This window comes from Phodopus roborovskii, unplaced genomic scaffold (genome assembly GCF_943737965.1).
Source record: "Phodopus roborovskii unplaced genomic scaffold, PHOROB, whole genome shotgun sequence".
In the NCBI taxonomy this organism is placed as follows: domain Eukaryota; kingdom Metazoa; phylum Chordata; class Mammalia; order Rodentia; family Cricetidae; genus Phodopus; species Phodopus roborovskii.
The window spans coordinates 12,305,744-12,332,014 of record NW_026125295.1 but is presented as its reverse complement, the minus strand read 5'-3'; the positions used below and the strand labels follow the sequence as shown (position 1 = coordinate 12,332,014).

General features: G+C 48.8%; 1 protein-coding gene across 1 annotated transcript; it reads right to left on the bottom strand.

Annotated features, from left to right (window-relative positions):
• Nucleotides 1-38: 38 nt before the first annotated feature.
• Ptpn23 (protein tyrosine phosphatase non-receptor type 23) lies at nt 39-25,647 on the bottom strand. The gene is made up of 25 exons (XM_051203466.1): nt 25,468-25,647; nt 13,629-13,703; nt 8,605-8,732; nt 8,291-8,367; nt 7,688-7,737; nt 7,436-7,567; nt 6,926-7,006; nt 6,721-6,852; nt 6,588-6,635; nt 6,088-6,144; nt 5,919-5,977; nt 5,643-5,722; nt 5,413-5,527; nt 5,254-5,319; nt 4,842-4,987; nt 4,255-4,572; nt 4,023-4,177; nt 3,794-3,945; nt 3,525-3,704; nt 1,668-3,435; nt 1,388-1,572; nt 1,144-1,248; nt 925-1,063; nt 735-848; nt 39-654 (listed from the first exon to the last, which is right to left on the bottom strand). Exons 1-25 carry the CDS (start codon nt 25,549-25,551, stop codon nt 175-177), a joined length of 4,926 nt encoding a protein of 1,641 aa, XP_051059423.1. The 5' UTR covers nt 25,552-25,647; the 3' UTR covers nt 39-174.
• Nucleotides 25,648-26,271: the final 624 nt, after the last annotated feature.

Below are 26,271 nucleotides of genomic sequence, written 5' to 3'. Positions count from 1 at the left end.
CAGACATTGGCCACGGACTAGGTTTATTATTTCAGTGACCTAGAGCTGAGCTGTCAGGTGCCAGCCACAAAGGAGCAGAGCCTGACCTGAGGCCTGCAGGGCAGCTCCATCTGGCAGAGCTAAAGGCAGCAGGGATGGGAGATGTAGTGTAAGGACCAGGTAAGCAAAGCCTGTTCAGGTCTTGTTAAGTGTCCAGAGTGGATCCAGGAGGCTTAGGGGGTCATCCGTAGGCTGGGCAGCCCTCAGCCCCTGCCCATTATGGGCCTGTAGAAAGTTCTGCTTGCTCATCCGTTGCTTGCCCCGCAAAGAGCTGTCCAGTGAAAATGCCTCTGGAGTCAGAGAAGCCAACAGCTCCAGGGAGGAGGAGGGGGGCCCTAAGCTGGGGGCTTCAGGCACTGGTGGCTCCTCCTCTGGCTGTGGGGCTTCAGGCAGAGGCGAAGAGAGAGGGGGAGGAGAGGAGGATGGAACGGGGGTAGGCTCTGGAAGGCTGGCAGGTGGGAGACCTGGGGGCTCTACAGGGCCTGGAAGGCTGGCAGCTGGGGAATCCAAGCCACCTAGGGGCCGGATGCTGAGCTTGGCAATGGTAGCCTGGATAGAACTGATGGATACATCTCCACCGAGGACCAGGTCCTGTGAGTCCTGAGGCAGGTGATTCTGAGAAGGTAGAGCTAGTAAGAAGGCAGTTTGACCAGGTTTTGATTGTCCCAGTAGAGCCCTCAAGGAAGTGCCCTCACCTTCTGACTGATGCTCATGCTGGCCACAGGCTTGCCTGGAGGGGGCACACCATGGCGCTGTAGGACCTGCTCCACATGCCTCACCAGTGCCTCATGGCAGAACTTGAGGTGCAGCTAGAAAGACAGATTTGGGCTAATGAGCTGGGCAGGGGCCATCCTCAGTAAGGGCAGACCCGGCCCACCCACTCACTTTTTCCTGCAGCATGTGTTTTCTCTGCTGCCTCATCCGCCTCACCAGCTGAGGCAGCTCAGGGATCCCATTCCCAGCCTCCACTTCCTGTACCGCTGCATACAGCAGTGCAAAGGCTCCTGTGCGGCCCACTCCGGAGCTGGGACGAGAGGGAAGTTAGAAGGCCAGGCTAAGAGCCCACAGGGTAGAACCCTCCCTCAGTGCCTGCCAGCTCCCTACCTGCAGTGCACGACAACAGGTGTGTGCAGAGGTCGCTGGTGCAGGTAATGTGCATGCACCTCCTGGATGAAGCGCAGCAGGTTGCCAGGGCTGTCCGGCAGGCCTCTGCAGGAAAGGGCAGGTAGGAACCAGGCCTCACAAGATGCATGTTTCACCCCTCAGCACCCACGGAGTTTGCCCCACCCCCACCCCCAGCACCCACCAGAGTTCGCCCCTACCCCACCACCCACAACAGTGAACGCACAACTCAGGCCAAGTAGGGAAGTGGAGGTGCACAAGAGAGCGCTTGAGGCTCTGATCTCGGAACTGCAGACTCAGCACACGCTCCACATGGGTTTCGGTAGTACGAACACTGCTCAGTGCCACGCTCAGGGCTCCGTGCACCATGGGCTGGCCCCTCTCAGTGGGGAAGTAGCGTGCCACTTTTTGCTGAAGGGGTAACAAGACAGTTAATGCTAGCTTACCCAGACTCCCTGCCTCCTGACTCCACAATCCCCTCCTGGATGTCCACCCCAGGCTCTTACCTTCTCCATTTCAGCCTCAGACACCAACATCACAATGACTGACACTTTCTGTTCATGCACCATGAGCCAGAAATCAGCAGCTGTGCCAGGCAGTGGGGCCTGGGTGGCCACTAAGGGTGGGCAGTATGGGGAGAGCCCCTCCACACAGCTAGCATTGATGTAGTCATCTTTGCCTGATCGCAACACCACACGGTTGCTGTCATAAGGCATAACATCCTGGTGCCGGTTCTTCAGTGAGTAGCAGCGGGCAATAGCAATGGATCGACCTCGGGCATCATGTTCCTGTGCCTCTTGCAACTCTCTCCAGATTGTGTCCAGTGCTCCTGCATCCCCCAGCTGTCCCCGAAAGGTCTCCAGCTCCTGCTGCAACTGCTGCAACCTCTCAGGATGTTCATAGGGGTCTTGCTCAATCAGCCGCAGGGCCTGTGGCCGACGGCCCTCAGCTGCATCTACCTTGGTAGGCTGCAGCAGGGGCTGCCCACCCCCAGGAGGCTGAGTACCGCCATGCTGGCTCTCAGGGCTAGAAGACAGCAGGTCTGCAGCTGCAGCACCTCGGCGCAAACACGGTGGTGGCTCTGCTGTTGGAGGCCTTGAAGGTACTGGGCCAGGCCCTGGCGATGGGGCAGGTGAAGGCACCAAGTGGGGACTAGGAGTGGGCTGACTGGCTGGTGGGGGGCCTCGAATAGAAACTGGGGTTGCCTGAGGACCCAGGGGCCTAGGGGAAGGGGCAGGGCCATATGCCAAGGGAGGATGAGGATGAGGAGGCCCAGGGCTAGGGAAAGGCAGAGCCCCTGAGTGTGGGGGAAGAGGGTCTTGAGATGGGCCTGGATAGAGCTGGCTGTGCAGGGCGGGTGGTGGCTGTCCCAGGACACCAGGCTGAGGGGTAAAAGGGTAGGGAGGTGGAGGTGGGGGAAGAACCCCTGGGGCCTGAGATGGAAAGAGATGTGGATGCTGGAATGGAAGGGGCTGCTGTGGGGGTTGTGGTCCAAATGCTGGCTGTGGGGGTTGGGGCTGAGGCTGAGCTTGGGGCCCAATCCTGGGGGCTGGAAAGCCTGTTGGGATCCCAGGAGGAAAGTGGTGCTGTAGTGTAGGGCCTGGGAGGTGCTGCTTGGTCCCGATAGGAAAGGTATAGGGTGTGGGCAGAGGCTGTGGTTGGGGAACAGGTTGAGGCATTGGAAAGCAGGGCTGGGGAAGAGCTGGGGTAGGGTTTGGCCGTGGTGCTGTATGGCTAGAGATAGGAGCCTGCACGCTATCTACTGTGGTGGTAGCTGGCCGAACTGCCATGGCTAACTCAGGTCCTGAGAACTGAGGCGGCGGGGCCGAGGGAACACCTACAAGCGGTGGAGGCGGCCCTACCCCCACATAGGGACCACTCACAACGCCATGCTGGGGAGAGGATCTGGGTGCCAGGCCCAGCTCCGATGTGTAGGTGGGGGCTGGGTAGATGACCGTCCCAGGTGCCATGGGCACTGGAGGCCTAGGCTGCATCAGTTGTGTGGGGCCTGCATGGGTCCCAGGGGGTAGGGGTCCTGAGAGGTAGTGGGTTGCTGGGCCTGTGGGGCTGGGGAAGGGCCCAGGACAAAAGTGAAGTGGGCCAGGGGCTCCTAGGAACGGGTCAGGCAGCCGTGAGCCAACCACCATGTCAGGGGGCAAGCTGCGCAGCTCCTCAGGGGGGTCGCCGGTCTCCACTGCCTCACCCTCCTCTCGGCGGGAGAGCAGCGGTTTTGGGGCGGTGGGCCGAGGTGGTGGTGCCTTCTTCTTCAGCTCCCTGAGGGACAGGCAGAGAAGTAAGGCCAGCCCCCATAAACCAGGCTGGCCTGGGCTGGGTTCATAATGAAGCCTAAAGCCCACACCCACCTGTCCAGGAGCTGCTGGCGGGTGGCCTCTTGGGCACGGCATATGGACTGTGTCCGTTCCAGCAGGGTGGCTACCTTGCTTTCCAGGTCTGCATAAAAGTCCTTGCCTTCCTGGGACTTCTTCATCAGGTCCTCATAGGCTTCATATGAAGCCACCAAGGTCTGTAGCGTGGAATTCCACCTTGGTGGGCAAAAGAGAAAGCCAAGATGAGGCAAGCTGTCGGACGGAGCTCCACCTGGGCCTGGGCTAGAACAAAGGCAGGCACTGACTTCTGGTCCACTTCACTGAGCACCCTCCGCACAGCTGCATACTGCACATTGGCCTCAGTCAGCGCCCGGAGGACATTGTCCTGGGCTGCCAGGTTCTGCTCCAGGTACACCTTCAGCTGATCATACTTCTTCAGCTGCTCCTCAAACAGTTTCTGTGGAAAGATGGGGACAAAGACCCTAAGGAAGAAGCCCCCAAACAGAGTCCTGCCTGGACGCTCACCAGACCCACCTTCATCTCGGAGTGGTCAGTGGTGACGAGGGAGGCAGTGATGTCATCCTTGTGGATCAGCTCTCGGAGTTGCTGCTCCAGAGATACACGCTGGTCCCGCATCTCCTGCACCTTGGCTAGGATGCGTTTCAGGCTCTGCAGCACAGCCTTGTCCTCTGTGGGCAGCAGCAATCAGAGAGGCCAAAGAAGCCTCAGCTCCAAGCCCCTCCGGCTAGCACTGGGCAGGGCTTACCTGGGGTGAGGGCTGGTGTGGGCAGGGCAGCCCGCACCTGGTCCAGTGGTCCACTAAGCAGGCGCAAGTTACCAACGTGCAGATTCATAGCGCGGTGCAGCTCACTGTTGGTGAAGGAAGCCTTTTCATGAACTTCCATGTACTTGGCCCACTCTCGCCTCACCTCTGCAAGCTCAGCCTTGGCCACAGAGGGGCCAGGGGCAGCTACAGCCTGGCCAAGGGTCTCCTGCAATTTCTGCTCTTGCAACTCATCTTCTTCCAGCAGATCCCTGATGTCCTTGAGGGAGGCTTCCACATCCGTGAACACGCCTGACAGCACTGCGGTGTATTGGATAGCCACTGAGGTAGGCAGACCAGGCAGCACTCTGCCCTCTGCCCACAAGACACAGAATGCCCACTTGGATCAGAGATTGTTTCCCAGCACTCGCTAAACTCCACAAATACAGGAAGCCCATGGCTCACTGATCCACAGGAGCATTTGGAAGGTTTATGCCTGGGCCGGACTTCAGCAGCATCCTCAGTGGAGGAGGCCACAGCATGACTTGCCTGCTAGCCCCCTGCACCTGTCTGCTCTGTGCTTTGCTCACCCTGCATAGACTGGACAAGGTTCTTGACAGTGTCAGGCCGCACACTGAGTGCTGCACACTTCTCCATGAGCTGGGGTGGGATGTGGTTGTAGGCATCCAGGTTGTCCACTGTCTCAGGATCCAGCTGCATCGAGTCCATGAACTGACTAGAGAAGGAGAGGGGATGATGATAGGATCAGATGGACGCTGGGCTCTGACCCAACTCCTCCCACAGAAGAGCCTGCTAGCTTGGTCCCTCCACTGAAACTAGACTGAAGACTTATCTTCTACCCTACACTGACAGAGACAGAGGGGCAGAAGCACACCCCCCCCCACACAGCACCTCAACACTCAAAATCTAGATATAGCCTCTGAGCAGGGAGGCAAGAAATGTGGTATGTCCTCTACCACCCACAGCTTGTCCCATACTTACTCCAAGACCTCATTCTTGTCTCCAATCTTGGCCAGCATTTCCCGAAGTAGCTTGGCCTTCTCCTCACTAAGGAATAAACAGACCAGTTGCTGGAAACCTATATACTTTAGGGACCTCAAGGACCTCTGTGCCAAGGGAAAACCAGTCCCTCCTACACACCTGTACAATGATGAGGCCTCGTGGGCAGCCATAGGCACCAATTTGGCGAAGATATCAGGACCTGTAACAGCTGGGTCTGTGGGATTTACTGGCAAGGGCTTCACCAAGGGGGCTCCTAAGAGCAGGAGGTATCACAGAGATCAGGCCAATATGAAGACTCAAGGCAGCTTCCTCCCAATTCTATCTTCCTCTGCCAACCCCACCCCTCAGCATCCCTTTAGTGGTCAGACCTTTCACAGGCTGAAGGGTATCCAGTGCAGGCACCGCCTCATGGTAGATAAAGTCATTATCCTTCTTGGCAGAATTATATCTTGGGAGTCAGGAGTGGGGGGGGGGTCAAAGGGAAGGAAGGGACAGGAAGAAGAAATCACAGATTACTAAGGTTTCACAAACCAGATTGCCATGGAGGCCACCACTCTCTGGCACTGTCAGCTTCCTCCCAAGGGTGCAGAGGAACAAGTTATTTAATAAGAAAGCACCTGACCACCTTAGTCCCATATACTTACTTTCCCCCAATGACATCCATAGCAAATCGAAGTGCATCTTGCACAGTGTCAGGCTGGCCCTGTGGAGATAGAAGAGATAACCAAGGCCAATGTCGACACCTGTCAGCTCAGCTAGCCTTGCCATGTGCCTTCAAGGCCTTGAAAGGCAACCACGCTCGCTCAGCTTTACCTTGGCCAACTTGATAGCTTCATTAAGCTTGTCCAGGGCACTCTGGAAGTAGGCCACCTGTGGAGGGCAAAGCCTGGTCTGTCCTACCTGATGGTCTGATCACTGAAGGTAAGACCGACAGCTCAGACAGCCGATGCAGTCCTCCCTGTGGGAGCCACCCTGCCTTCTGAGAAGTGACCCCAGGGATGGGCTACAAGGTGGGAAGATGCCAAGCCTACAGCAAGGTTATGATGGCCTAGTGAGGAGGACAAGGCAGAGAGGACCACCTCCAGTATAATGTAAAGACTTTTTTTTTTCTTGCCATGAGTGTTGGCTCCTCTGAAACTGGAGTTATAGACAGTTGTAAAACTGCATTGTGGGTGCTGGGAATTGAACCCGGATTCTCTTCAAGAACATTCAGCACTCTTAACCGCTGCACCGTTTCTCCAGCCCCATAAAAGACAGAATCTTAAAAGCCTGGAACACATCCTGAGTTTACCCCTTACCGGAAGCCCACTTACCCGTTCCCCAAATTTCTGTTGCTCCTCAGCCTGCTTCCCCATGTGCAGCTGGGAAAGAAAAGGAGGCTTCATGACTTGTCACCTGAGCTATACCCACCTGGCCTAGTCCATAACCAGTAACCCCTCGCCTTACATGAGCCACAGCTGCGAAGTAGTAGATCTTCATTTGGACCAGCTTCTTCCAGTCTTTCTGGATACGGCCCAGTAGCGAAGCGGTATCGGGATTTTCCAAGGCCCGGCACGCCTCCTTGTAGTAATCTACTACCTAGGAATTAGGATGAATTTAGTAATCAAAGGTCAGGAGCAAAGCAAATGCTTAGCTGCAGCCCTGCTCTTACCTGGGCACTGATACGGGCCACTAGGAAGCTCTTCCGGTTGTCCAGCATGGACTTCTCCAACAGGCACTCCTGAGCCTGGCCCTGTAGCAACAAGTGCAAGTCAATACCCTGCTCACCTGAAGGCCCTTCCCTCGTGGACCGAGGAACAAGACCAAAATATCCCCTCTTGGCTGTTCCTAGAATTACCACCCTGTGCCTGATCTACCTGGAACTCAAAAGATTCAACGCCAAGGCCTCCTTCCTGCCTGTCCCTCATTGCCTGCAACATGGCTAGCCCAGGATCTAGATGTAACCTGCTTTCTCCCTTAGCCATTTCTCCAATTCAAAGTGAAGTTAGGGGTGGTGGCTCATGACTAACCCCAAAAGACTGAGGCAGGAGGACTGGCCATGATTCTGAAGCAAGCCTAGACTAACACAGTAAGTTCCAGACCAGTTTGAACTACAAAATGTGACCTCATCTCAAAGCAGAAACAAAACCAATTTGGTTCCACCAGAGCAAGCCCTGCTCACCAGCATGAGGTTGACATTGAGAGTGAGGATCTGGCGGCTCATGTCTACACTGAAGGCCTGTGGGAAGTGCTCACGCAAGTAGGCAAAGGCACCCGCCGCGCACTGGAAATGGGTGCAGGAGACTTTCATGCCCTGGGAGGGAAGAAGTGAAGAGATGGCCACTTCCATAAGGCAGGGATCTTTCAGACTCTGGTAGCTGAGGTTCTCCACAGCACACCCACATGTCCACACTGGCCCCTCCCCAGTCCTTACCTCCTCAGACACCCGCTTGTCCATAGCCCCCAGCATGGAGTGCAATGCACCTAGACAGGCAAGAGACATTGTTAGGAGTGCCTGGGGATGCTTCCCAGGCTGCCCATACCTGTGTTGAGCCTGAGGCAGAGGGGCACCTGCTGCCATCCAGTCAGAAAAACAGGTCTGAGAACTGGGCAGTCGGTGCCAGGAGAGCCAAGGAAGAACCATCACAAACCCAGCCAGACCCCTTCTGTTCTGCCCTGGCTGGGTGGTAGAGGCGGGAGGAACCCACGCTTTCCCCTCAGCCAAGCCAGTGACTGAAGCCACTAGTAGGGGAGTGGGGAGTATGTGACACTGCAGACACAGAAAGGCCACGACTCCCTATTGGAGTGTGCAGTGACAACTTCGCATTAGCCCAGCAGAGCAGCTCTTTAAACAGTGATGTCCCAGGCCTCCGAGAACAGAAGTGCCAGTGTAGCTGTGGTGGAGGCAGGAGAGGGGTCAGAACCCAGGCATCTTCCTGTCATTCGGACATAGCCTTTTCGGCCATCTGATCTGATGAACTGAGACCCAGGCTGGCAAGGCTTGGTGTAGGGCCCATGGAAGGATCTAGCCGCTTACCAAGGTTGTAGAGAATACAGGCCTGCTCGTACTTGATGTCTTCGTGGGCCACAGACTTTCCAGAGAAGATCTCCGTCCTGTACACATGCATCTCAGTCATCCAGAGGGCAGGAGGACCTGGCCTGGGCCCAAGGGTCAGGGAAGGCCACCAACCATTCCAGATTGAGACAGGGGTTTGTGTCAGCTCACACTAACACTCCCCATCCCATGTGAGGAGAGGGGAGGGGAAAGGACCATGCCTACCACCCAGGCACCCCAGCTATCTAAGCACCTTCTAAGTTCTCAACTTCCCAGCCCAGCCTACTAGCTCTCACCAGGTGACAGCTACGGCGGCCTCCTGGCCTGAGCCCATGGGAACCCGACTCTGCAGGTAGTGTAGCTGGCCAAGGTACTTTCGAAGGACACTGCAGCCCTCAAAATCCCGTGCAACACGAATAGCATTCTGGGAAATAAGAAATAAGAAAGCCCTATCTTCACCTGCAGTTGTTGGACATACCATCCTGCCAGCCTAAGCTGGTAGACTGAGTCTGTCCCACATTTCTAGAAGAAGAGACTCTAAAATATGCTTTGACTATATTCAACCTTAAAAATTATTTTACGCGTATAGGTGTTTTGCCTGCATGGGTATGCATCACATGTGTGCCTGGTGTCTGTGGAGGTCAGAAGAGGGAACTGGATCCCCTGGCAACTTGAGGTACATATGGTTGTGAGCTGCCATGCAGGTGCTGGGAACTGAACCTGAGTCCTTTAGAAAAGAGGCCTGTGCTCTTAACTGCTGAGCCATTTCTCCAGCTCCTATGTTTAACTCTACCCTTCCCCGTTTGTTTAACTTTTGACCCACAGCTCTCTATCTAAAAATGTACAGCAAGAGAAACCCAGGAGGGAGACAGAGGACCAATCATTTGAGGCCATTCTTGACTAGAAAATTCATGACGGGTAGATATGCAAAAGGAGGGGATAAAAAATCCTTGAATGTGCATACAAGGGCATTTCTCACAACATTATCAGATTAAAACAATGGATGCCACTAGACTTTCCACTAAAGAGAACTATTTACATCAATTATGTTAAGGCAACTCAAGACAAAGGTTGCTATGGATATACTAAGACTTCTATGACACATAGGCAAAAAAATAATGGAACAGATGAATATATGATCTCATTTCTATAGAATAAGCAAATAAATAATACGGACCAAAAAAGCAGAAAAAAATCCAGATGACTACACCTCAAAATGTTAACAGTGATTATGAGTAATACTACTGAAGTGATTTCTCTCTGTGTGTATGTACAGCATACATGTGTATGTATGTGTGCAGGGCACATACCAGAGGCTGATGATATCAGGTATCTTCCACTATTATTTGCCACCTTATCTTCTGAAACAGGGTCTCTCAGGAAACCCAGAGCTCTCCAACTGGCTAGACCTACCTCCACTCCCCTGACCATTCACCCCCTTGCCAAACACTAGCATTACAAATATTCATGACCACACCTGGCATTTTATATGGATTTGGGGGATCCAAACCCAAATTCTTGTGTCTGTATGTCTGGCACTTTACTAAATAAGCTATCTTCCCAACCCCAATGTATCTTCTTTTAAATAAATATACAGATATAGATAGGCAGACAGATTCATGTCTGATATAGACATAAAAAATTTTTGTTTGCTCACATATTCTTGATATTTACTGTTTTCAGTATTTTTTGTTTGTTTTGTTTTTTTCCAGATAGGGTTTCTCTACAGCTCTGGAATCTGTCCTGGAACTTGCTTTGTAGACCAGGCTGACCTCAAACTACAAAGATCTACCTATCTCTGCCTCCCGAATGCTGGGATTAAAGGACTGCACCACCACTGCCTAGCCTGTTTTCAGTTTTTACAGTAATAAATCTTTCTAGTTGGGAGGAAAATTAAACAAAACAAAGGAATCCTCTGTTCAAACTTTAACAAGCAGAGCATATATAGCTATCAAGGAGCAGGTCCTCAGTGAGGAACTGGGTGAAATACCATAAACTCCCTTGTCCAGCCCTGCAGAAAGGACCAGAAACCCTGACTAGGATGCTAATAGCTATGGGGCCCAGAAGCAAGGCCAGGCAGCAGGTGATTCAGAGCCCTTAGCAAGGCAAGGGTGTTCTCAGCAAGGACACACTCCCCATGTGCCCCACACACCTCATCCTTGCTTGGCAATGATTAGGGTGACTATTAGTAATAAAAAGGTAAAATAAGCCAGGCATGGCAGTACATGACTGCAGTTCTAACACTTGGAAGGTAGAGGCAGGAGGATCAGGATCAAGTCATATTTCACTGCAGAGTATGTTAAAGGCCAGCTTGAACTACATAAGACCCTGTTGTGTGTGTGGGGGGGAGGGGGGGACCCTTTCCTCACAAAACAGTAAGGCCTTGGCTTGCATACTTTGTAAACCAAGGAGGCTGGAGGATCACAAGTTCCAGGCCAGCCTGGGCTACATGGTGGGACTCTCAAAAACAACAAAGACAATAACAAACACTGAGAAAATGGAGAAATTAGGACTCTTGTGTACTGCTAGTAGAGATGTAAAATGGTTAGCCATTGGGCAAAATTAGTGTGGTGACTCTTCAAAAATCCAATCTATTACATAATTCAGTAATTCTACTTTTGAGTATATACCCAAAAGCAGGCTATTGGGATGATTCCTACCCATGTTAACAGCAGTTTTACTTTGGCTTTTGTTTGGTTTTTGAGACAGGGTTTCTCTATGTAACAGCCCTGGCTGTCCTGGAACTTGCTTTCTAGACCATGTTGGCCTTGAACTCAAATCAATCTGCCTCTGCTTCCCAGGTGCTAGAATTAAAGGTTTATCCACCACCGTCTGGGGCTCTTTTTCTAAATGTGGCTCAAGAAAGAGGGTCATGTAGCCTAGGCCCACGATCAGCGATCATGCCTCCTCAAGCTGGGCTTACAAGTGTGCACCATGTTTGACTTTAAAAAAGTGTTTCACAGCTTCTCTGTTATCTGTAATTGCCAGCATCATGACTATGTATTTAGACCCATTATTAAGAAAATAAGGCAGTGGTGGTCCATGCCTTTAATCCCAGCACTCAGGAGGCAGAAGCAGGTGGATCTCTGCGAGTTCTACAGATTGCAGACTGCGTTCCAGGACAGCCAAGACTGTGATATACAGAAATACAGAAAGCTTGTCTTGAAGAAAAAAACAAAACAAAAAACAACAACAACAACAACAAAGAAAAAAAAAACAGAAAGAAAAAGAAAAGAAGGGTATCTGGGGATGGTGGCACATACCTTTAATTCTTTAATCCCAGCAGTCAGGCCCAGAGGCCAGCATAGTCTACATAGCCATCTCCAGGACAGCCAGCACTACAGCGACCCATCTCAAAAAAACCCAATAATAATAGCAAACAAGTTACTTCAACACAGCACTGAACTGTCGGGATGGCTCAGTGGGTAAAAGCACCTGCTGTGAAGCCTGTCCATCTGAGTTCAGTCCCTGGAACCCACGGTAGAAGGGGAGAGCAGACTTGCAAGTTGTCCTTTGACTGCCATACAAATGTCCTCCCCCCTCTTGTCTGTGCACAAACACACAGAAAATTTTAAACATGGTATCATGAGATTTCATTCAATCTAATAAAACCAAGGTTGCTACTAAGTGAATCACTGAACAAAGACAATGAACATCCCAGGTGGGATACGACAGAGCAGGATGTATGAGATTTAGTTATACTGCTCAGAATTGCAAGCAATCTGGAGCTTCTAAATTACTTACTCTGCAATTTTCCAGTTAGTGTTTTGGAATACAAGTGACTGAAATTAAATGAAATTTCAGAAGGTGAAATAGAAAATGAAGGAGATGCCACATTTAAGATTCCATGGCCCTGACAAAAGACAATATAGAAAAAGAACAAAAAACTCAACAGACTCAAAATATGTTGAATTCTTATATGTCAATGTTTCAAAAAGGTTGAAAATATGGGGGAAAGGGAAATGCAAACTGTACCTAAATGATAGCCACACAGATTAAAGCATTAAATTAAAAAAACAAAACAAAACAACCTCAGGAGTTGCACAAGATGGCTGAGGCGGTAAGGGTTCTTGCCTCTTGCCACCAAGCCTGAGGGCCTGAGGTTGCACATGGTAGAAGAATCAACTCAACTCCTGCCAACTCCTGCAAGTTGTCTGCCCGCCACACATGCCCACATTCACACAATACATACTATAAGTGTAATTGTAAAACAAAAACAAAAATCCTTAAAGCCAAGCATAGAGGCATATACCTATAATCCCCTTGGAGGATAGACGGCATGAGGGCTCAGTCCATGACAGGCTACATTGTAAGTTCTAGGCCAGCTAGGATAGATAATGAGACCCTGTCTCAAAAACAAAACAATAAGGGCTAGCCAAGCATGATGGTGCATGTTTTTAATTCTAGTACTTGGGATGCAGAGGCAGGTGGATCCCTTGAGTGTGAGGCCAGCCTGGTCTACATAATGAGTTTCAGGACAGCCACAGCTACACAGAGAAACTTTGTCTCAAAACAAACAAACAGGGGCTGGAGAGATGGCTCAAAGGTTAAGAACACTGGCTGCTCTTCCAGGGGTCCTGAGTTCATTCCCAGCAACCAGATGGTGGCTCACAACCATCTGTAATGAGATCTGGTGCCCTCTTCTGGCCTGCAAGCATACATGCAGGCAGAACACTGTATACATAATAAATCTTAAACAAAAAACCCTATAGAGTCTGGATGTATAGTAGAATACATCTGCTGTAGAATACTGGTAGAATACTTGCCTGGCATGAATGAAGCCCTGAGTTTGATCCAGGATCACTAAACTAGTGATGGCATAACCTCAGCATTTAAGACCGGGAGGTGGGGAGGGTCAAAACTTCAAGATCATCCCTAGCTACATAAAGTTATAGGCCTAAGGGTTTCATGAGACCATGTCTCTAAAATAGACAGACGACATAACAAGTAAAACCACTTGCCATCAAACCTGAAGACATGAGTTTAATTCCCAGTACAGAAAATAACAAAGATTTAAACATAAAGGAGCAATGTCTATCTATAGTTCCAGAACTTTCAGGACTAGAAGGTCAGCCTGAGCTACACTGAGACCCTATAAAAAGAAACAAAAAGTAAAATAAAATCCTTTTTCACCTATCAGACTTTTGGAGTTAACACAAAAATGTTTCTACCAGCAATTTTGATGCTTTTGTAGACAAAAAAAAAAAAAAGTAAATTCAAATATGACCACAGGACCACAGAAGGTAGAGCTGTGTTTTGATTTTTTTTAAAACCTCCTTAGCAAACCAATTCCATTCATACTTACATAAAAATACCTTACCTGTCTGAGTAATTCCAGCTTCTTCAGTTCCTCATTGTAGGCTTCTGGGTTCTCTCCATAATTTTTCAGAACAAACTAGAGGGGAAAAAGGAACAAGCAAAATGTAAACATATTGCTCTGCAGACCTGCCCTGAGTATGGAGCAGTCGTCAGAGCTGGGTCTCAGCTACAGTAAGCAGCACACAGGTACTCACAGGATGGTCTCCTCCTAGCCCCTGAAAACAACACCGAATACCCTGTGCAAACACCTCAACAGGTCCCTCACAGGCCATAGCCTTCTTAATAGTCACCAGGATTCTACCAGCTCAGGGAGTGAGGGGTCTGAACTAGCTGAAATAGAGCCCTACAAAGATCCTCAAAGGGTCCCTAACTTAAACCTCCTTCAAGGATCCTGTGTCACAACTATAACCCTAAACTCAAAGTACACAAAGACAAGAGGCTCCAAACAAGCAAGAGTACAAACCCCACCACAACCCACCCCACCCCACCACACCACACCCCTGCCCCCAAGTAGGGCAGAGCAGCAATGGCAAAGGTGTTTCACGGGTTCCTTCTCTCAGGAGAGGCCTAGGAAGTGTGATGAGAATGGAGAATCAGCCAGCATGGAGTAGGTATCATTCATATAAAAAATTGGGCAGGGGAGATGGTTCAGCAATTCAGAGAATAGGCTGCCCTTCCAGGGGCTGCGGGGTCAGTTCCCATCATCTGGAGGCAGCTAACAACCATCTATAACTTCAGTGTCGGGGGATCCAATGCCCTTTTGGGGCCTCCCTTCAGAATGTGGTGCATATACACACATGCAGACAAAATACTCATATATATAAAAATTAAAAAATCAATCTTCAAAAATTAATAAAACAACAGGGCTGGAGGTAGCTCCACTGGTAAAATGCTTCCCTATGACTCAGGGCTTGCTGCTCTTGCTGAGGGACCAAGTTTGGCCTCCAGCAGCCCACATGGTAGCCTACAAACAGCTATTACTCCAATTCCAGGGGAGTCAATGTCTTCTCACCTACACAGGCAACAGACACACTTTTAAGGTGCACAAATATAGATCCAAACAAAACATTCATAAACATGAAATAAAAACAAATCTTAAGGCATGTGGCACATGCCTTTAATCCCAGCACTCAGTAGGAAGAGGCAGGTGGATCTCTGTGAGAGGCCAGCTTGGCCTACAAAGCAAGTTCCAGGACAGCCAAGGGTAAAGAGAAACCCTGCCTCAAAATAAATAAGTGAATAAATAAATAAACAATGAAGTCAAAACAAACAAATAAATCTTAAAAAATAAAACAACTAAAAACAGACTCGGCAAGTTTGTTTATTTGGTGTCAGGTCCTTGCAATAAAAACCCAGTGAATGGAGACTGTAAGTTGTCCTGTGATCTCCATGGCATGTGTATCCCGAAGTATACCCTCACACCCCACATACCTAATAAAAACACAAAGTAGGTAATGAGGATTTGGATGACTTTCAATTACTTCAATTCAAATTAATTCAATTCAAATATTTGAAATTTGGGAGACAAATGACTTAGTTCCTGAAGAACTATGGTATCTGAAAAGATCTACTGTATCGGTGGTCTTAGCCTCTTGAGAAGATAAAAGGCTATGAAAGAAATTTACCAAACAAATACTCAACTCTGCTCAAACCCTGTGAACACAAAAGCCAATATTTAGAGGGTTCACAATCAATCTAAAGCTGATTTACTGATTCCCAGCTAACTACACTCTGATCTATTCAACTCCTACCTAACCCTCAGATAGAAAATGTGGCCTAAGTCAGCTCCTTTGTAGTGAGAAGTTTCAGGCTTGCCCACCCTAGGATGGGAAGGAGGGACTGCAGCCTCCAGGCCCTGTGGGATACAGCTGAAGGGATTAATGTCAGTTCCAAAGCCTGCTGATAACACAACAGTGAGGGGAAATAGCCACTTCTCCACTCCCAGAAAACTGACTCACTCTCCCTCCAAGGAGGAGAAGCAGCAGACACTCCCCAAGCTCCCACAACGGGCCACACACACAGTCCCCAGACCCTTACCACAATGCAGAGATGGACTCTATCCAGTCTCATCATTTTGGGGATGAGGAGATAAGGGGACTGAGGCCAAGAGGCCGGGCATTTGCCAAGATTGCGGTATTATTTCTGTTGCTGAGATGAAAACTGACCACCAGGGAAGTCAGGGCAAGCACCCAGGCAGCTGAAGCAAAGCGTACTGGGAGATGGGCCTTGCTTGCTTGGCTTGCTTCCTTATATAGCCCAGGCCCACCCACCCAAGGATGACACTGCCTATGCAGACCCCCCCCCCATCAGTTATCAATCAGGAAAATAGCCCACAGATGTGCTCTCTGGCCAGTTCCTCAAATGAGAACTTCTTTCCCCAGGTGGTCAAGTTGACAGAATTAATCAGCAGTTAGTGACTGATGCAGCAATAACCAAACATTTGGTCCACTGAGAAAGAGGACTCATGGGTGAGGCTCAGTGGGACCCACATGGTGGAATGGGAAACCCAAGTCGTGTGGGTTGGCCTCCAACCTCCACATGCACTGTGGTGCAAGCATCCACATACATATAAATACTAAATAAGACATTCATTCATTGGTTTGTCAAGACAGGATTTCTCGGTGTAGCCAGACTATCCTGGAACTTACTTTGTAGACCAGGCTGGCCTCAAACTCTGCCTGTGCCTCTTGAGTGCTGGGATCATAGGTGTGCGCCACAACCTGACCAGCATTTTTTTTTTTTTAATAAGAGGAAAGAGACTTGCTGAAATTCTCCAGTGTATGGAACAGTAAACCCAGTAAACCATCTATCTGTCTACAGACTGTGGGACTGGTCTGACCTAATGGGACTTGGGAAAACAAGCCAGTAGCAGACACGAGAAAGAAAAGTGAGACACTGGTATAGCTACACCAACCAACACTAAGAGAGCCTCAAAATCTGTGCTTGAGATGGGAGCTGTTTATTGTGATAAAATTATGATCCTAGTGAAGGTAGCCTGAGAGAGAGGAAAAGCAAAACAAAACCCCAACAACACCCGGCTTTGAAGCAGTTGGAGACCCTCTTATCAGAGAATAAGAAGCAGGTGTGGGGCTGGAGACATAGCTCAGCAGTTTAGAGTACTCGGTGATCTTTCAGAAAACCTGAGTTTTATTCCCATCATCCACATGATGGCGGCTCACAACCAACCCTAGTTCTAGAAGATCTGAAACCCTCTTCCACCTTTGCAGGCCAGGCATACATATGGAGTAAAATAGGTAAATAAAAAAGAAACGGATCTCAATTGAAAATATGTTAAGAAATCAAACCTACTGAGGAAGGAAAAGAAGGAATTGTAGGAGACAGATTCCTCTCTCTCTCTCTCTCTCTAAATCATAGAGTCTTTCCATAATCTCAGCAATTGGGAGGCAAAAGCAGAAGGATCAGGAATTCAAGGTCATCCTCAAGTCTGAGGCCACCAGCTACATGGGACACCACACACACACACACACACATACACACACGAGATGATGGGAGGGAAGAAGAGTGTATTGGGCGGTTTTGTGTATCAACTTGACACAAGCTAGTCATCAGAGAGGAATGAGCCTCAGCTGAGGAAATGCCTCCACGAGACCATGAGATCCAGCTGTGAGGCATTTTCTCAATTAGTAATCAATTGGGGTGGGGGAGTGTTGCCGTATGGTGTGGGGAGTGGTACCATCCCTGGGCTAGTGGTCCTGGATCCTGTAAGAAAGCAGGCTGAGCAAGCCATAAGGAGCAAGCCAGTAAGCAGCATCCTCCGTGGCCTTCAGATTCCTGCCCTGCTTGTGTCCCTTCAATGACAACAGCAATAAGCTGAATAAACCCTTTCGTCCTCAACTTACTTTTTGGTCATGGTGTTTTACTGCAGTGATAGAAACCTTAACTAAGACAGAGATTAAGAGAAAAAAGAGAGAGAGACAACTTTCATTTCGAGAACCAAGAAGGCAGCCACTTTACATCCTTAAAGTTGCCCCCAAGTTACTGTGGATTTAACAAAATTTGGATAAACTGGGCTGTGTCCACGACGGCATGCCTCATAGGCTTGTTTGTATCTGGGCTTGGTTTTTTGGAGTTTTTCTGTGTATGCCTGTCACACAGAGCTGTCATAAAGACTTGAGCTAGTGCCTAAACAGAAAGGCTGAAAATAACCTTCATGGTATGTTAATACCTGTACCGTACTAAGTTCATAATCATCAACTCTATTCATGTGTGAATCTCCTCAAAATTTAAGATTCCATATCACAGCTGGTTGTGGTATTAGCCTTAGTCCTACCACTAATGATATAGAGGCAGGTGATCTGAGTTTGAGGCCAACCTGGCCTACATAACAAGTTTCAGGGCAGCCAGAGCTACACCCTTTCTCAAAAATAATCTAAGCCACAGATAAGGAATGTGTGATTTGTATATGATGATTATTTGTAGTGCTGAGGGGACAGGGGAGGTCATCAGCTTCTAGTGGCTACATTTGTTCTGTGCTATTACTTTTCTAGTAACAAATGACACAAAACTGCAGTCAATGATCACTGGAAACAAGAATTCCGAATCATGCCACTGCTTGCAGATTAGAAAAATGGGAAATCAGCAGCCAACATGGGGCAGTAGGACCCTGTCTTAGGTAATGACCACAGCAGCTCTTATAAAACATACATTGTTCCTCTCTTTTTTTACACTTCCCTTTCAATTCCAGAGTTGAACCAAATCTAAGTCATTCCTTGGGCTGTACTACAAACATGCACATAAAATTGAGTCCTACATACAATATTGTTACTTTATACAATATATGCTCAGTTGCTGCATTTCAAATGAAACAATACTTTATTCAGACAAAGGAGTCTGAAGAAAGGAAAGAAGAGCTTTCAGCCCCTTGGTTCATGTCAGTGAGCCTGATAATTACAGGCCAAAGGTTCAGGGCATGAAGACAGACTTTTCCAAAAAACTTTTTAAGCCTATATTTTATTTTTTCTTGTTTTTATTGAGCTATACATTTTTCCCTGCTCCCTTTCCTCTTCCCCTCTCACCCTCTCCCCTGCCCCCTCCCCCCTTCCCAATTTACTCAGGAGATCTTGGAGGACAGACTTTTTATGTCCTCTCCTAGTCTGACCACACACAATACTCAAAGCCTCCCTTCCTTGTTGCTTCTGAATGGCCCCTTGAACAGCACCAGAGAGAAGATTCAAGTTACAATTCCCAGAGGGTGCTAGAACTAAACTGGTTATGCAGCCAACCCTCAGGAGGCACACCTTGCACAACATGACTTACTACTCTTAAACTGGGTACACTGGCATACTCCTATAGAGTGCTAGCATGAGGCAAGTGGTGATAAGATCAGGCATCAAATCCATCCCTTGGCTACAGAGCAAATGTGAGGCCCACCTGTTCTACATGATCCTGTCTCAAAAAAAAAAAAAAAAACCAGGAGCATTGGGAGGAGAGGTAGGTGGCGACAGTTGAGCTGGGAAAGTGCTTACCACAGGAGCAGACATGAGAACTTGCATTCAATTTCCAGCACCCACATAAACGGCTGTCCATAGTCCACAAGTCCGTAATTGCAGCGCTGGATGATAATAGAGGTCCCTGGGTCAGCTGGTCAGCCAACCTAATCCATAAGCCTCAGGTACCAGTGAAAGACCCCATCTCAAAAACTAAGGTAGACAGCTAGCCTGAGAACTATACCTGAAGCTAGCCTCTGGTCATCACACATAAGCACCTGCAAATGCACAAACAGGAACACTCCAAAGAATTTTACTCTCTGAGAAAAGAATCTGGTCTACAACAGGTGGCGGCGGCGCACACTTTAGTCGCAGCACTCGGGAGGCAGAGGCAGGCGATCTCTGTGAGTTTGAGGCCAGCCCAGTCTACAGAATGAGTTCAAGGACAATTGGACTACACAGAGCCCGATTTGAAAACAAAACAAAACCCAGCCCCCACCCCCTAAATCTGGTCTAAACCCTGAGGGAAACGTACACAGGCTTCTGGTGTTTGAAATCAATTCTGAAAAGACCATGGGCCACCCAGTTCATCTGTGATGAGGGCTTCTGCATCACACAAGAAGAAAGGCAGACCAACTGAGTCTGTCTCTGATTAGAAAGAAAAACATCAACACCACAGATAGCTGCTATTTCTTGTCCTCCATGGCATCCAGGGAGGGATTTTTATTTATTTATTTTTTTAAAGGCTTCTATTCTTCTCATTTACCTGTTCTGTGGGAAATCGAGAAGAGAGAAAAATCCACAAAGCCAAACAGCCAGATGTGGACAAGATGAGCAGTGGGAAGAAGCAATAACCATGTGCTCCCAAAGGTCAGACGAAGGGAGCAGGAGGAGAAGAACCCAAGAATGACCTAAGCAAGGCAAAAATGGGATACGGGAGTGTGGAAGGTCCCACAGAGGACCCAGGGGGTGAAGTTACAGAGGCAGGCTACAGTGAGCTGGCGCCAGGCCTAAACAGTAGTTTTCCAGAAGATTCTCATAGGAAAAGGAACAGAGTGAAAGGAGAAACCAAGTGACAAGCACAGCGCTACCTAGAAGTCACAACCGCAGTGGGTGACAGATGACTACAGACTCATTAGAAGGGAAGCCATTTGAAAGCAGGGCTTTTCAAAACCTTTGCATTCCCAGGTTACACAAGTAACAGGCACTCTATGAAAGAAGAAGGGATACAGCCTCTCAGTCTAAGTAGCTGGTTAAGGGTAGGGACTTGGGAAAGAAATGACTCTCAAATCATTCACTGGTAAAGAGCACAAGAGTCATCTTCATCCACTTTCAGTGGGTCAGCCATCTGGGCCTCCAAAAGGGTAATATGGTATGCAAGGGTTGGTTATATAGCTCACTGATAATGTGTTTGCCTCATCTGAACCCCTGGATTCAATCCCCAGTGCAGAAAAGAGAGACGGGGGCAGCTTAAGGCTAGTGCGCGTCCACTCAATACCATGTGAGCCAAGTGTGCACTGCAGTTCACATAAGGGAAGGAAAGTCACGTTAATTAAAACAAACAAACAAGCAAAAATACTGTTAAAAGAAAAACTAAATTTAAATTTAATGGAATTTATTTGAGCAAAGGCAAAGACACGATGATTTATGAACAGGGCATTCCTCCAAAGAGCTGCTTCAGAGACAGCAACCTACATCATGGTCTGACATGCGAAGACACTGAAGCACTGAGAACCCCTGAGGTACAGTGTAATCAACAGTCAGTCACACCTTAACTGGTAAGTGTTCACAGCTTAGTTAATTGGCTACAGGGTGTCCTGGCAACCAAAGCTAATGTCACCGTGATTACCCCTACACTGGGGCTGAAGGCAGAATACATAAGGCCCAGGGTTCAACCTCCAGCACCACCAAAAGCCTGGGCTGGTGGGGTCTTTTGGGTCCAATTTAAGTGCCTAACACAAATCTCCTTTGCGTTGGGGCTTCAGTACCTTATAAATATTTCTATTATATTAAATTGCTCAAACTTTTAAATTTCCCTTACCACACTATGGACTCCTAGTTAGTGGTGATGGTGGTGGGGACTGTGTTATAGTATAGGAATATAGTTCAGGGACAAAGCATTTGCTTAGCATGCAAAAAGCCATGGGCCCAATCCCCAGCAAAAATGAAAAAAATGAATAAATAGAGAGGGACTCTAGAACTGGTCTGTCTATGTTGCCAGGACTCAGCATCATTTCACAGGCTGATATAAACAGAAGCAATTTTCCCTCTATCTCCCTCTGAGATTAAACTGAACCCTAACCCACTAAGTCAACAGTAGAGTTTCTGTAATTCAGTGTAGATAGAGGTTTTTGTCCCCACATGGTCCCACAGCCGTTTAGACCCAAGTAAACACACAGATGCTTATATTAATCATAAACTGTTTGGCCGATGGCTTAGGCTTCTTACAGGCTAGCGCTCTCTGAATTATTAACCCATAACTATTAACCTATGAATTTCCACATGGCCTTATCTTATCAGAGAAGGCTCCAGCATGTTACTCCTTCACCTCTCTGTGTCCTCTCCCCTAAATTCTCAACTGGTAGCCCTGCCTATACTTCCTGTATGGCTGCTGGCCAATCAGTGTTTTATTCATCAGCCAATAAGAGAAACATAGATACAGAAGGACATCCCCCATCGATTCAGAGCATGGATAGAGAATGGCAGTCACCAGAGGAAAGAGAGGGAAGGGAGAGCTCCAGGCTCCAGTACAGGGTTCTCAACCTCCCTGACGCTGTGACCCTCTCATACAGCTCCTCATGTGTGGGGACCCAGCCATAACATTATTTTCATTGCTACTTCATAACTGTAATTTTGCTGTTGTGAATCATAATGTAAATGTCTGTGTTCTGATGGTCTTAGGTGACCCCTGTGAAAGGGTTATTCAACCCCCAAAAAGGTGGAGACCCACAGGCTGAGATGGTCTAGTGACTACTACAGAATCTCCTCTGATGTCTAGAGAAATATGTTTTTGCTTTTTCTTTGTGACAGGGTCTTACACATAGCTCTGGCTGTCCTGGAACTCACTATGTAGACTCACTATGTATGTATGTAGACGAAGCTGCTCCTGAACTCAAAGAGATCCACCTGCCTCTGCTTTCCAAGAGCTGCGATTAAAGATGTGTGTGGATATGTCCAGTAGGAATTGTGTTTCTGGAGCAACACTTCTCACTGAAGGCAAGGTGCTCTCAGGATCTTTTTTTGATTTTGTTTTTCAAGACAGGGTTTCTCTGTGTGGCCCTAGCTGTCCTGGAACTTGCTCTGTAGACCAGGCTGGCCTGGAACGCATAAAGATCTGCCTGCCTCTGCCTCCCAAGTGCTGGGATTAAAGGCATGGGACACCATGTACGGGGTTATTCTTGAATACCTTTTGTGTACATGTGAGTGACCAGGACGAAAAAGACTACATTCAATCAAAAATCTCCTAGGTCTGGGTGTGGTGGCGCTTGCCTGTAATCATAGAACTGGAAGGCAGAGGCAAGAGGATCAAGAATTCAAGCCTAGCCTCTCTTATGTAGCAAGTCTGAGACTAAAATTGCCTTTTAACACTGTAAGACCTTGTCTTAACCAATGCCCCCACCCACCAACCCCCAAAATCAAGGAGCTTTGGAGAATTGAGGTTATGTTTTGAGACAGTGTTCACTATGTAGCCCAGGTAGGCCCTGAATTCAATCTTCCTGCTTCAGTCTCCCAAATGCTAAGATTTACAGACACGGAAGCACCATAACTGAATAGGCTGAGATTTTCTTTTTCATTATTATTAAGGTGTTATGTGGGTGGGTGGGTGGGTGGGTATGTGCATGTAAATGCAGTGCCCTCAGAGGCCACAAGAGGGAGCCTGATCCCCTGCAACAGGAGTTAAAGACAATTTTGAGCTGGCCCACCAATGTGGGTCCTGGGAACCCAACTCCAGACTTTTTCAAGAGCATGATGTTCTACTTTCTATTGGCCATCTTTGTTCACCTGGACTGAGAGTTCTCCATTACGGGTCAATATATTCTAAATCTAATTGAAATTCCCTACAGACTGTCTTTCAGTCATTCAAGAAACCGTTTCCTATGTAGTAGTGGGTATTAGGCTAAAGGAACATGTCGATGCCTTTCTGGGATCCCAGTTGCAGTTAATACATAACACACATAAGACCAGAGTATGGTGGTGGTACACGCCTTTAATCCCAGCACTCTGGAGGCAAAGGCAGGTGAATCTCTGTGAGTTTGAGGCCAACCTGGTCTCCATAATGAGTTTCAGGATGACCAGAGCTACATAGTGAGGCCCCATCTTGGGAAAAAAAAAAAAACAGTACACATAGGGCCAAGAATATGGCTCAGCAGGATCAGGGGTGAAGGCACTTACTGCCAAGTCTGGCTACCGGAGTTGATTCCCTGGACCTCCTATTGGAAGGAGAACACTAACTCCTGCAAGTTATCCTCTGACCTCCACACAAACAAACTGCCATGCCTCAACCCACAGAGAGAGAGAGAGAGAGAGCAAACAGTAAAAATAGCACACAGCACATAAATATTAAAAATAGCACATAGCAGTGGTGGTATATGCCTTCAATTCTAGCACTAAGAGGCAGACGCAGGTGGATCTCTATTAGTTCGAGGTCAGCCTGGTCTACAGAGCAAGTTCCAGGACAGCCAGAGCTGTTTGTTACACAGAAAAGCCCTGGCTCAAGGAAAGGATGAAGGGAAAGAAATTTAGAAGAGGAAAAGACTAATCCAGATAAAAGGATTAAGGAAAGCTTCGTGAAGACAGGGCTTTAGCTGGAACCAATTCAGGGTTTACAGAATGGCCCTAAGTCACTCTACAGGGCAAACTGAGAGCTCTTTTAGGTACAACAGTGGCTCTAAGCATGTGGGTCAAACCCACTGGAGGGTTGAATATCAGATATCCTGAATATCACAATTTACATTAGTATTCATTCAGGGAGCACATTTAGGAGTGCAGCGTGTTTTGGAAACAGGAAGTAATAATTGTGAACAGAATGTGGAATGCATGTATGAAAAACATAGATCATACATTTTAACAGGACTGTGATAAATGCTCATAGAATTAGGCTATGTCAGGGAGAATCCTAAGCAGGAAGCTAAAAATACGGGCTTGCTTCTGTACTGCCAGGGCTCAGCATACTGAGTCTCTATCTTCCCTCAGTTTTGATACATTTTAGAAAAATTCACTTCATATTTATTTGCATTAAAAGAACCAAATTCTGTCAATTAAGATCAACTGGTTTAATACGATGCTCTTAGAGATGAGAAAGGGGTCTGGGCTTGGGGGGTGGTGTACCTCTGCAGAGCAGGTGCCTAATGTCTTCTGCCAGACTCTGGGTTGATACCCACCACCTGAACCACCTTCCCACACACATCCAACACCTGAACTCACCCCACCCCACCCACACACAAACAAGCAACTAGTGCCTGAACTGAGGAAGTGGTGTGAAGAGAATGTGGCAGGCAAGTCCGTTGGAAACTGCTTCTGAACCCATTTTCTTTCTCCTACTACCACAGAGTGGTAAAAGATTTTGGTAAACGGTCTAACAGCTGCGGTGCTAATCCCAAGGAGCCTCACCTGTAACAGCTCGCCACTTGCCTATTTCTGCTGGGCCCACAGTGCTATCTGGGGACCCTTCCTAACACAGTATCTTGGAGGGTACCCAAATCGTCATCACCACACACCTGATCTCGACACAGCAACCTTGCCTCAGTGAACGCCTAATGACTGCTCTCTACCCAGCAAAATGACTAATAGGATGCCTCCAAGAGCCCTAGCGTGACTCAAGCCCTCTTTATCAGCAAGAACCTGTGTCTTTTGGTCCAAAGGAATTTTAGAGCTGAAATTTTGTAGGAGACCATACAGAAATGGAAGGTCAGACTAGACAGACGACAGGCCTACACTCACTCACTCACTCCGAGCCCGGCATTCCTACAGGCCACTGGGGTTCCTGTCTTAAAACACATACTTAAAACCCACATTCTTTCCTAGTCCGGTGGTGAACTGGGATCCCACCAATGCTCGGGCCTAGCGTGGACTCTCAGAACCTGGACCGCCATCGCTCCCCATGGGGGCTTCCTGGCCATGAAGGAACGCGGCAGAGATGGGTCCAGAACGTCACAGCCAGGAAGCACGGAACCTCGGTACAAACGCAAGTGGTCCAGGGCACAAGTCGGAAAGCAGATCCCCACAAGGATGCAGTGCCAGTCGGAGATAAGGATGATGTGCGGGCACGGGAAGGGAGGGCCATCCTCAGGGAAAACGCCTGGCCGACCTGCGACGGAACCCCGGGAGGGACAGGCGCGCAGGGGGCGTCACGCGCGGGCAGACGACGGAGATACGCAGCAGAGGTGCGCTCACCTTCTTCACCGCTGACTGGAAATGGAAGTCACCGGCCTCCTTCAAGTCCAGCCAGATCATGGGCATCCGGGGCACGGCCTCCATGGCGGAGACAGCCTAGCGGCCACTGGGCCGCTCCCCTCCCAGCTCCAGCTGCGGCCTCAGCCGCGCGCGCAACCCCGCCCCTCCACGCCGGAAGCTGCTCGTCACGCGGAGCTGACGCACGCTCGCACAGCCTGCTGGGAGATGCAGTCCTCGGCCGTGTAGTCTTTTGCACAGGCGCAGTCCTTTCGCACATGCTCAGTCTTGTCCGCGCGGAGAGTTTTGGGTGAAGGACAGAGCCAGTCCTCGGTGAAGGGGCTTCTGGGAACAGTGGTCGTCCCCAATGAACCCAAGGCTTCACTGCGGTTTTCGGTCTTGCGTAAACACTGTGCTCCCTCTTGGGAGATCCTATAAAAAACTCACAGGCGGATTCGTAATCCCAAATCATCATCAGATTGGTGAAGGGCGGGACAGGTGCTGCAGTAGAGAGAATACGGCGAGGGCGATGCTGGGGAGGGGGCTTGAATTCAGCCTTGAGCGAAGAGTGCAAGCTGCGTGGCGGGATGGAGCCGGCCTAAGAGAGCATAGGGATTCATTTGTCAGCAGTGACGGGGCAGGGACACAGCCCTGCACCACCACCCTCTGCTGGCGGAAGAGTTACGGTTGATTTTAAGTGAGGTAATGATGTGAACATACCACAGCCAAGTTCTCACCCGAGGTCGTTGCGACTCTGGAAGGATACAATGGCGAACATTTGTCTATGCAGACACCTATAACACGGGA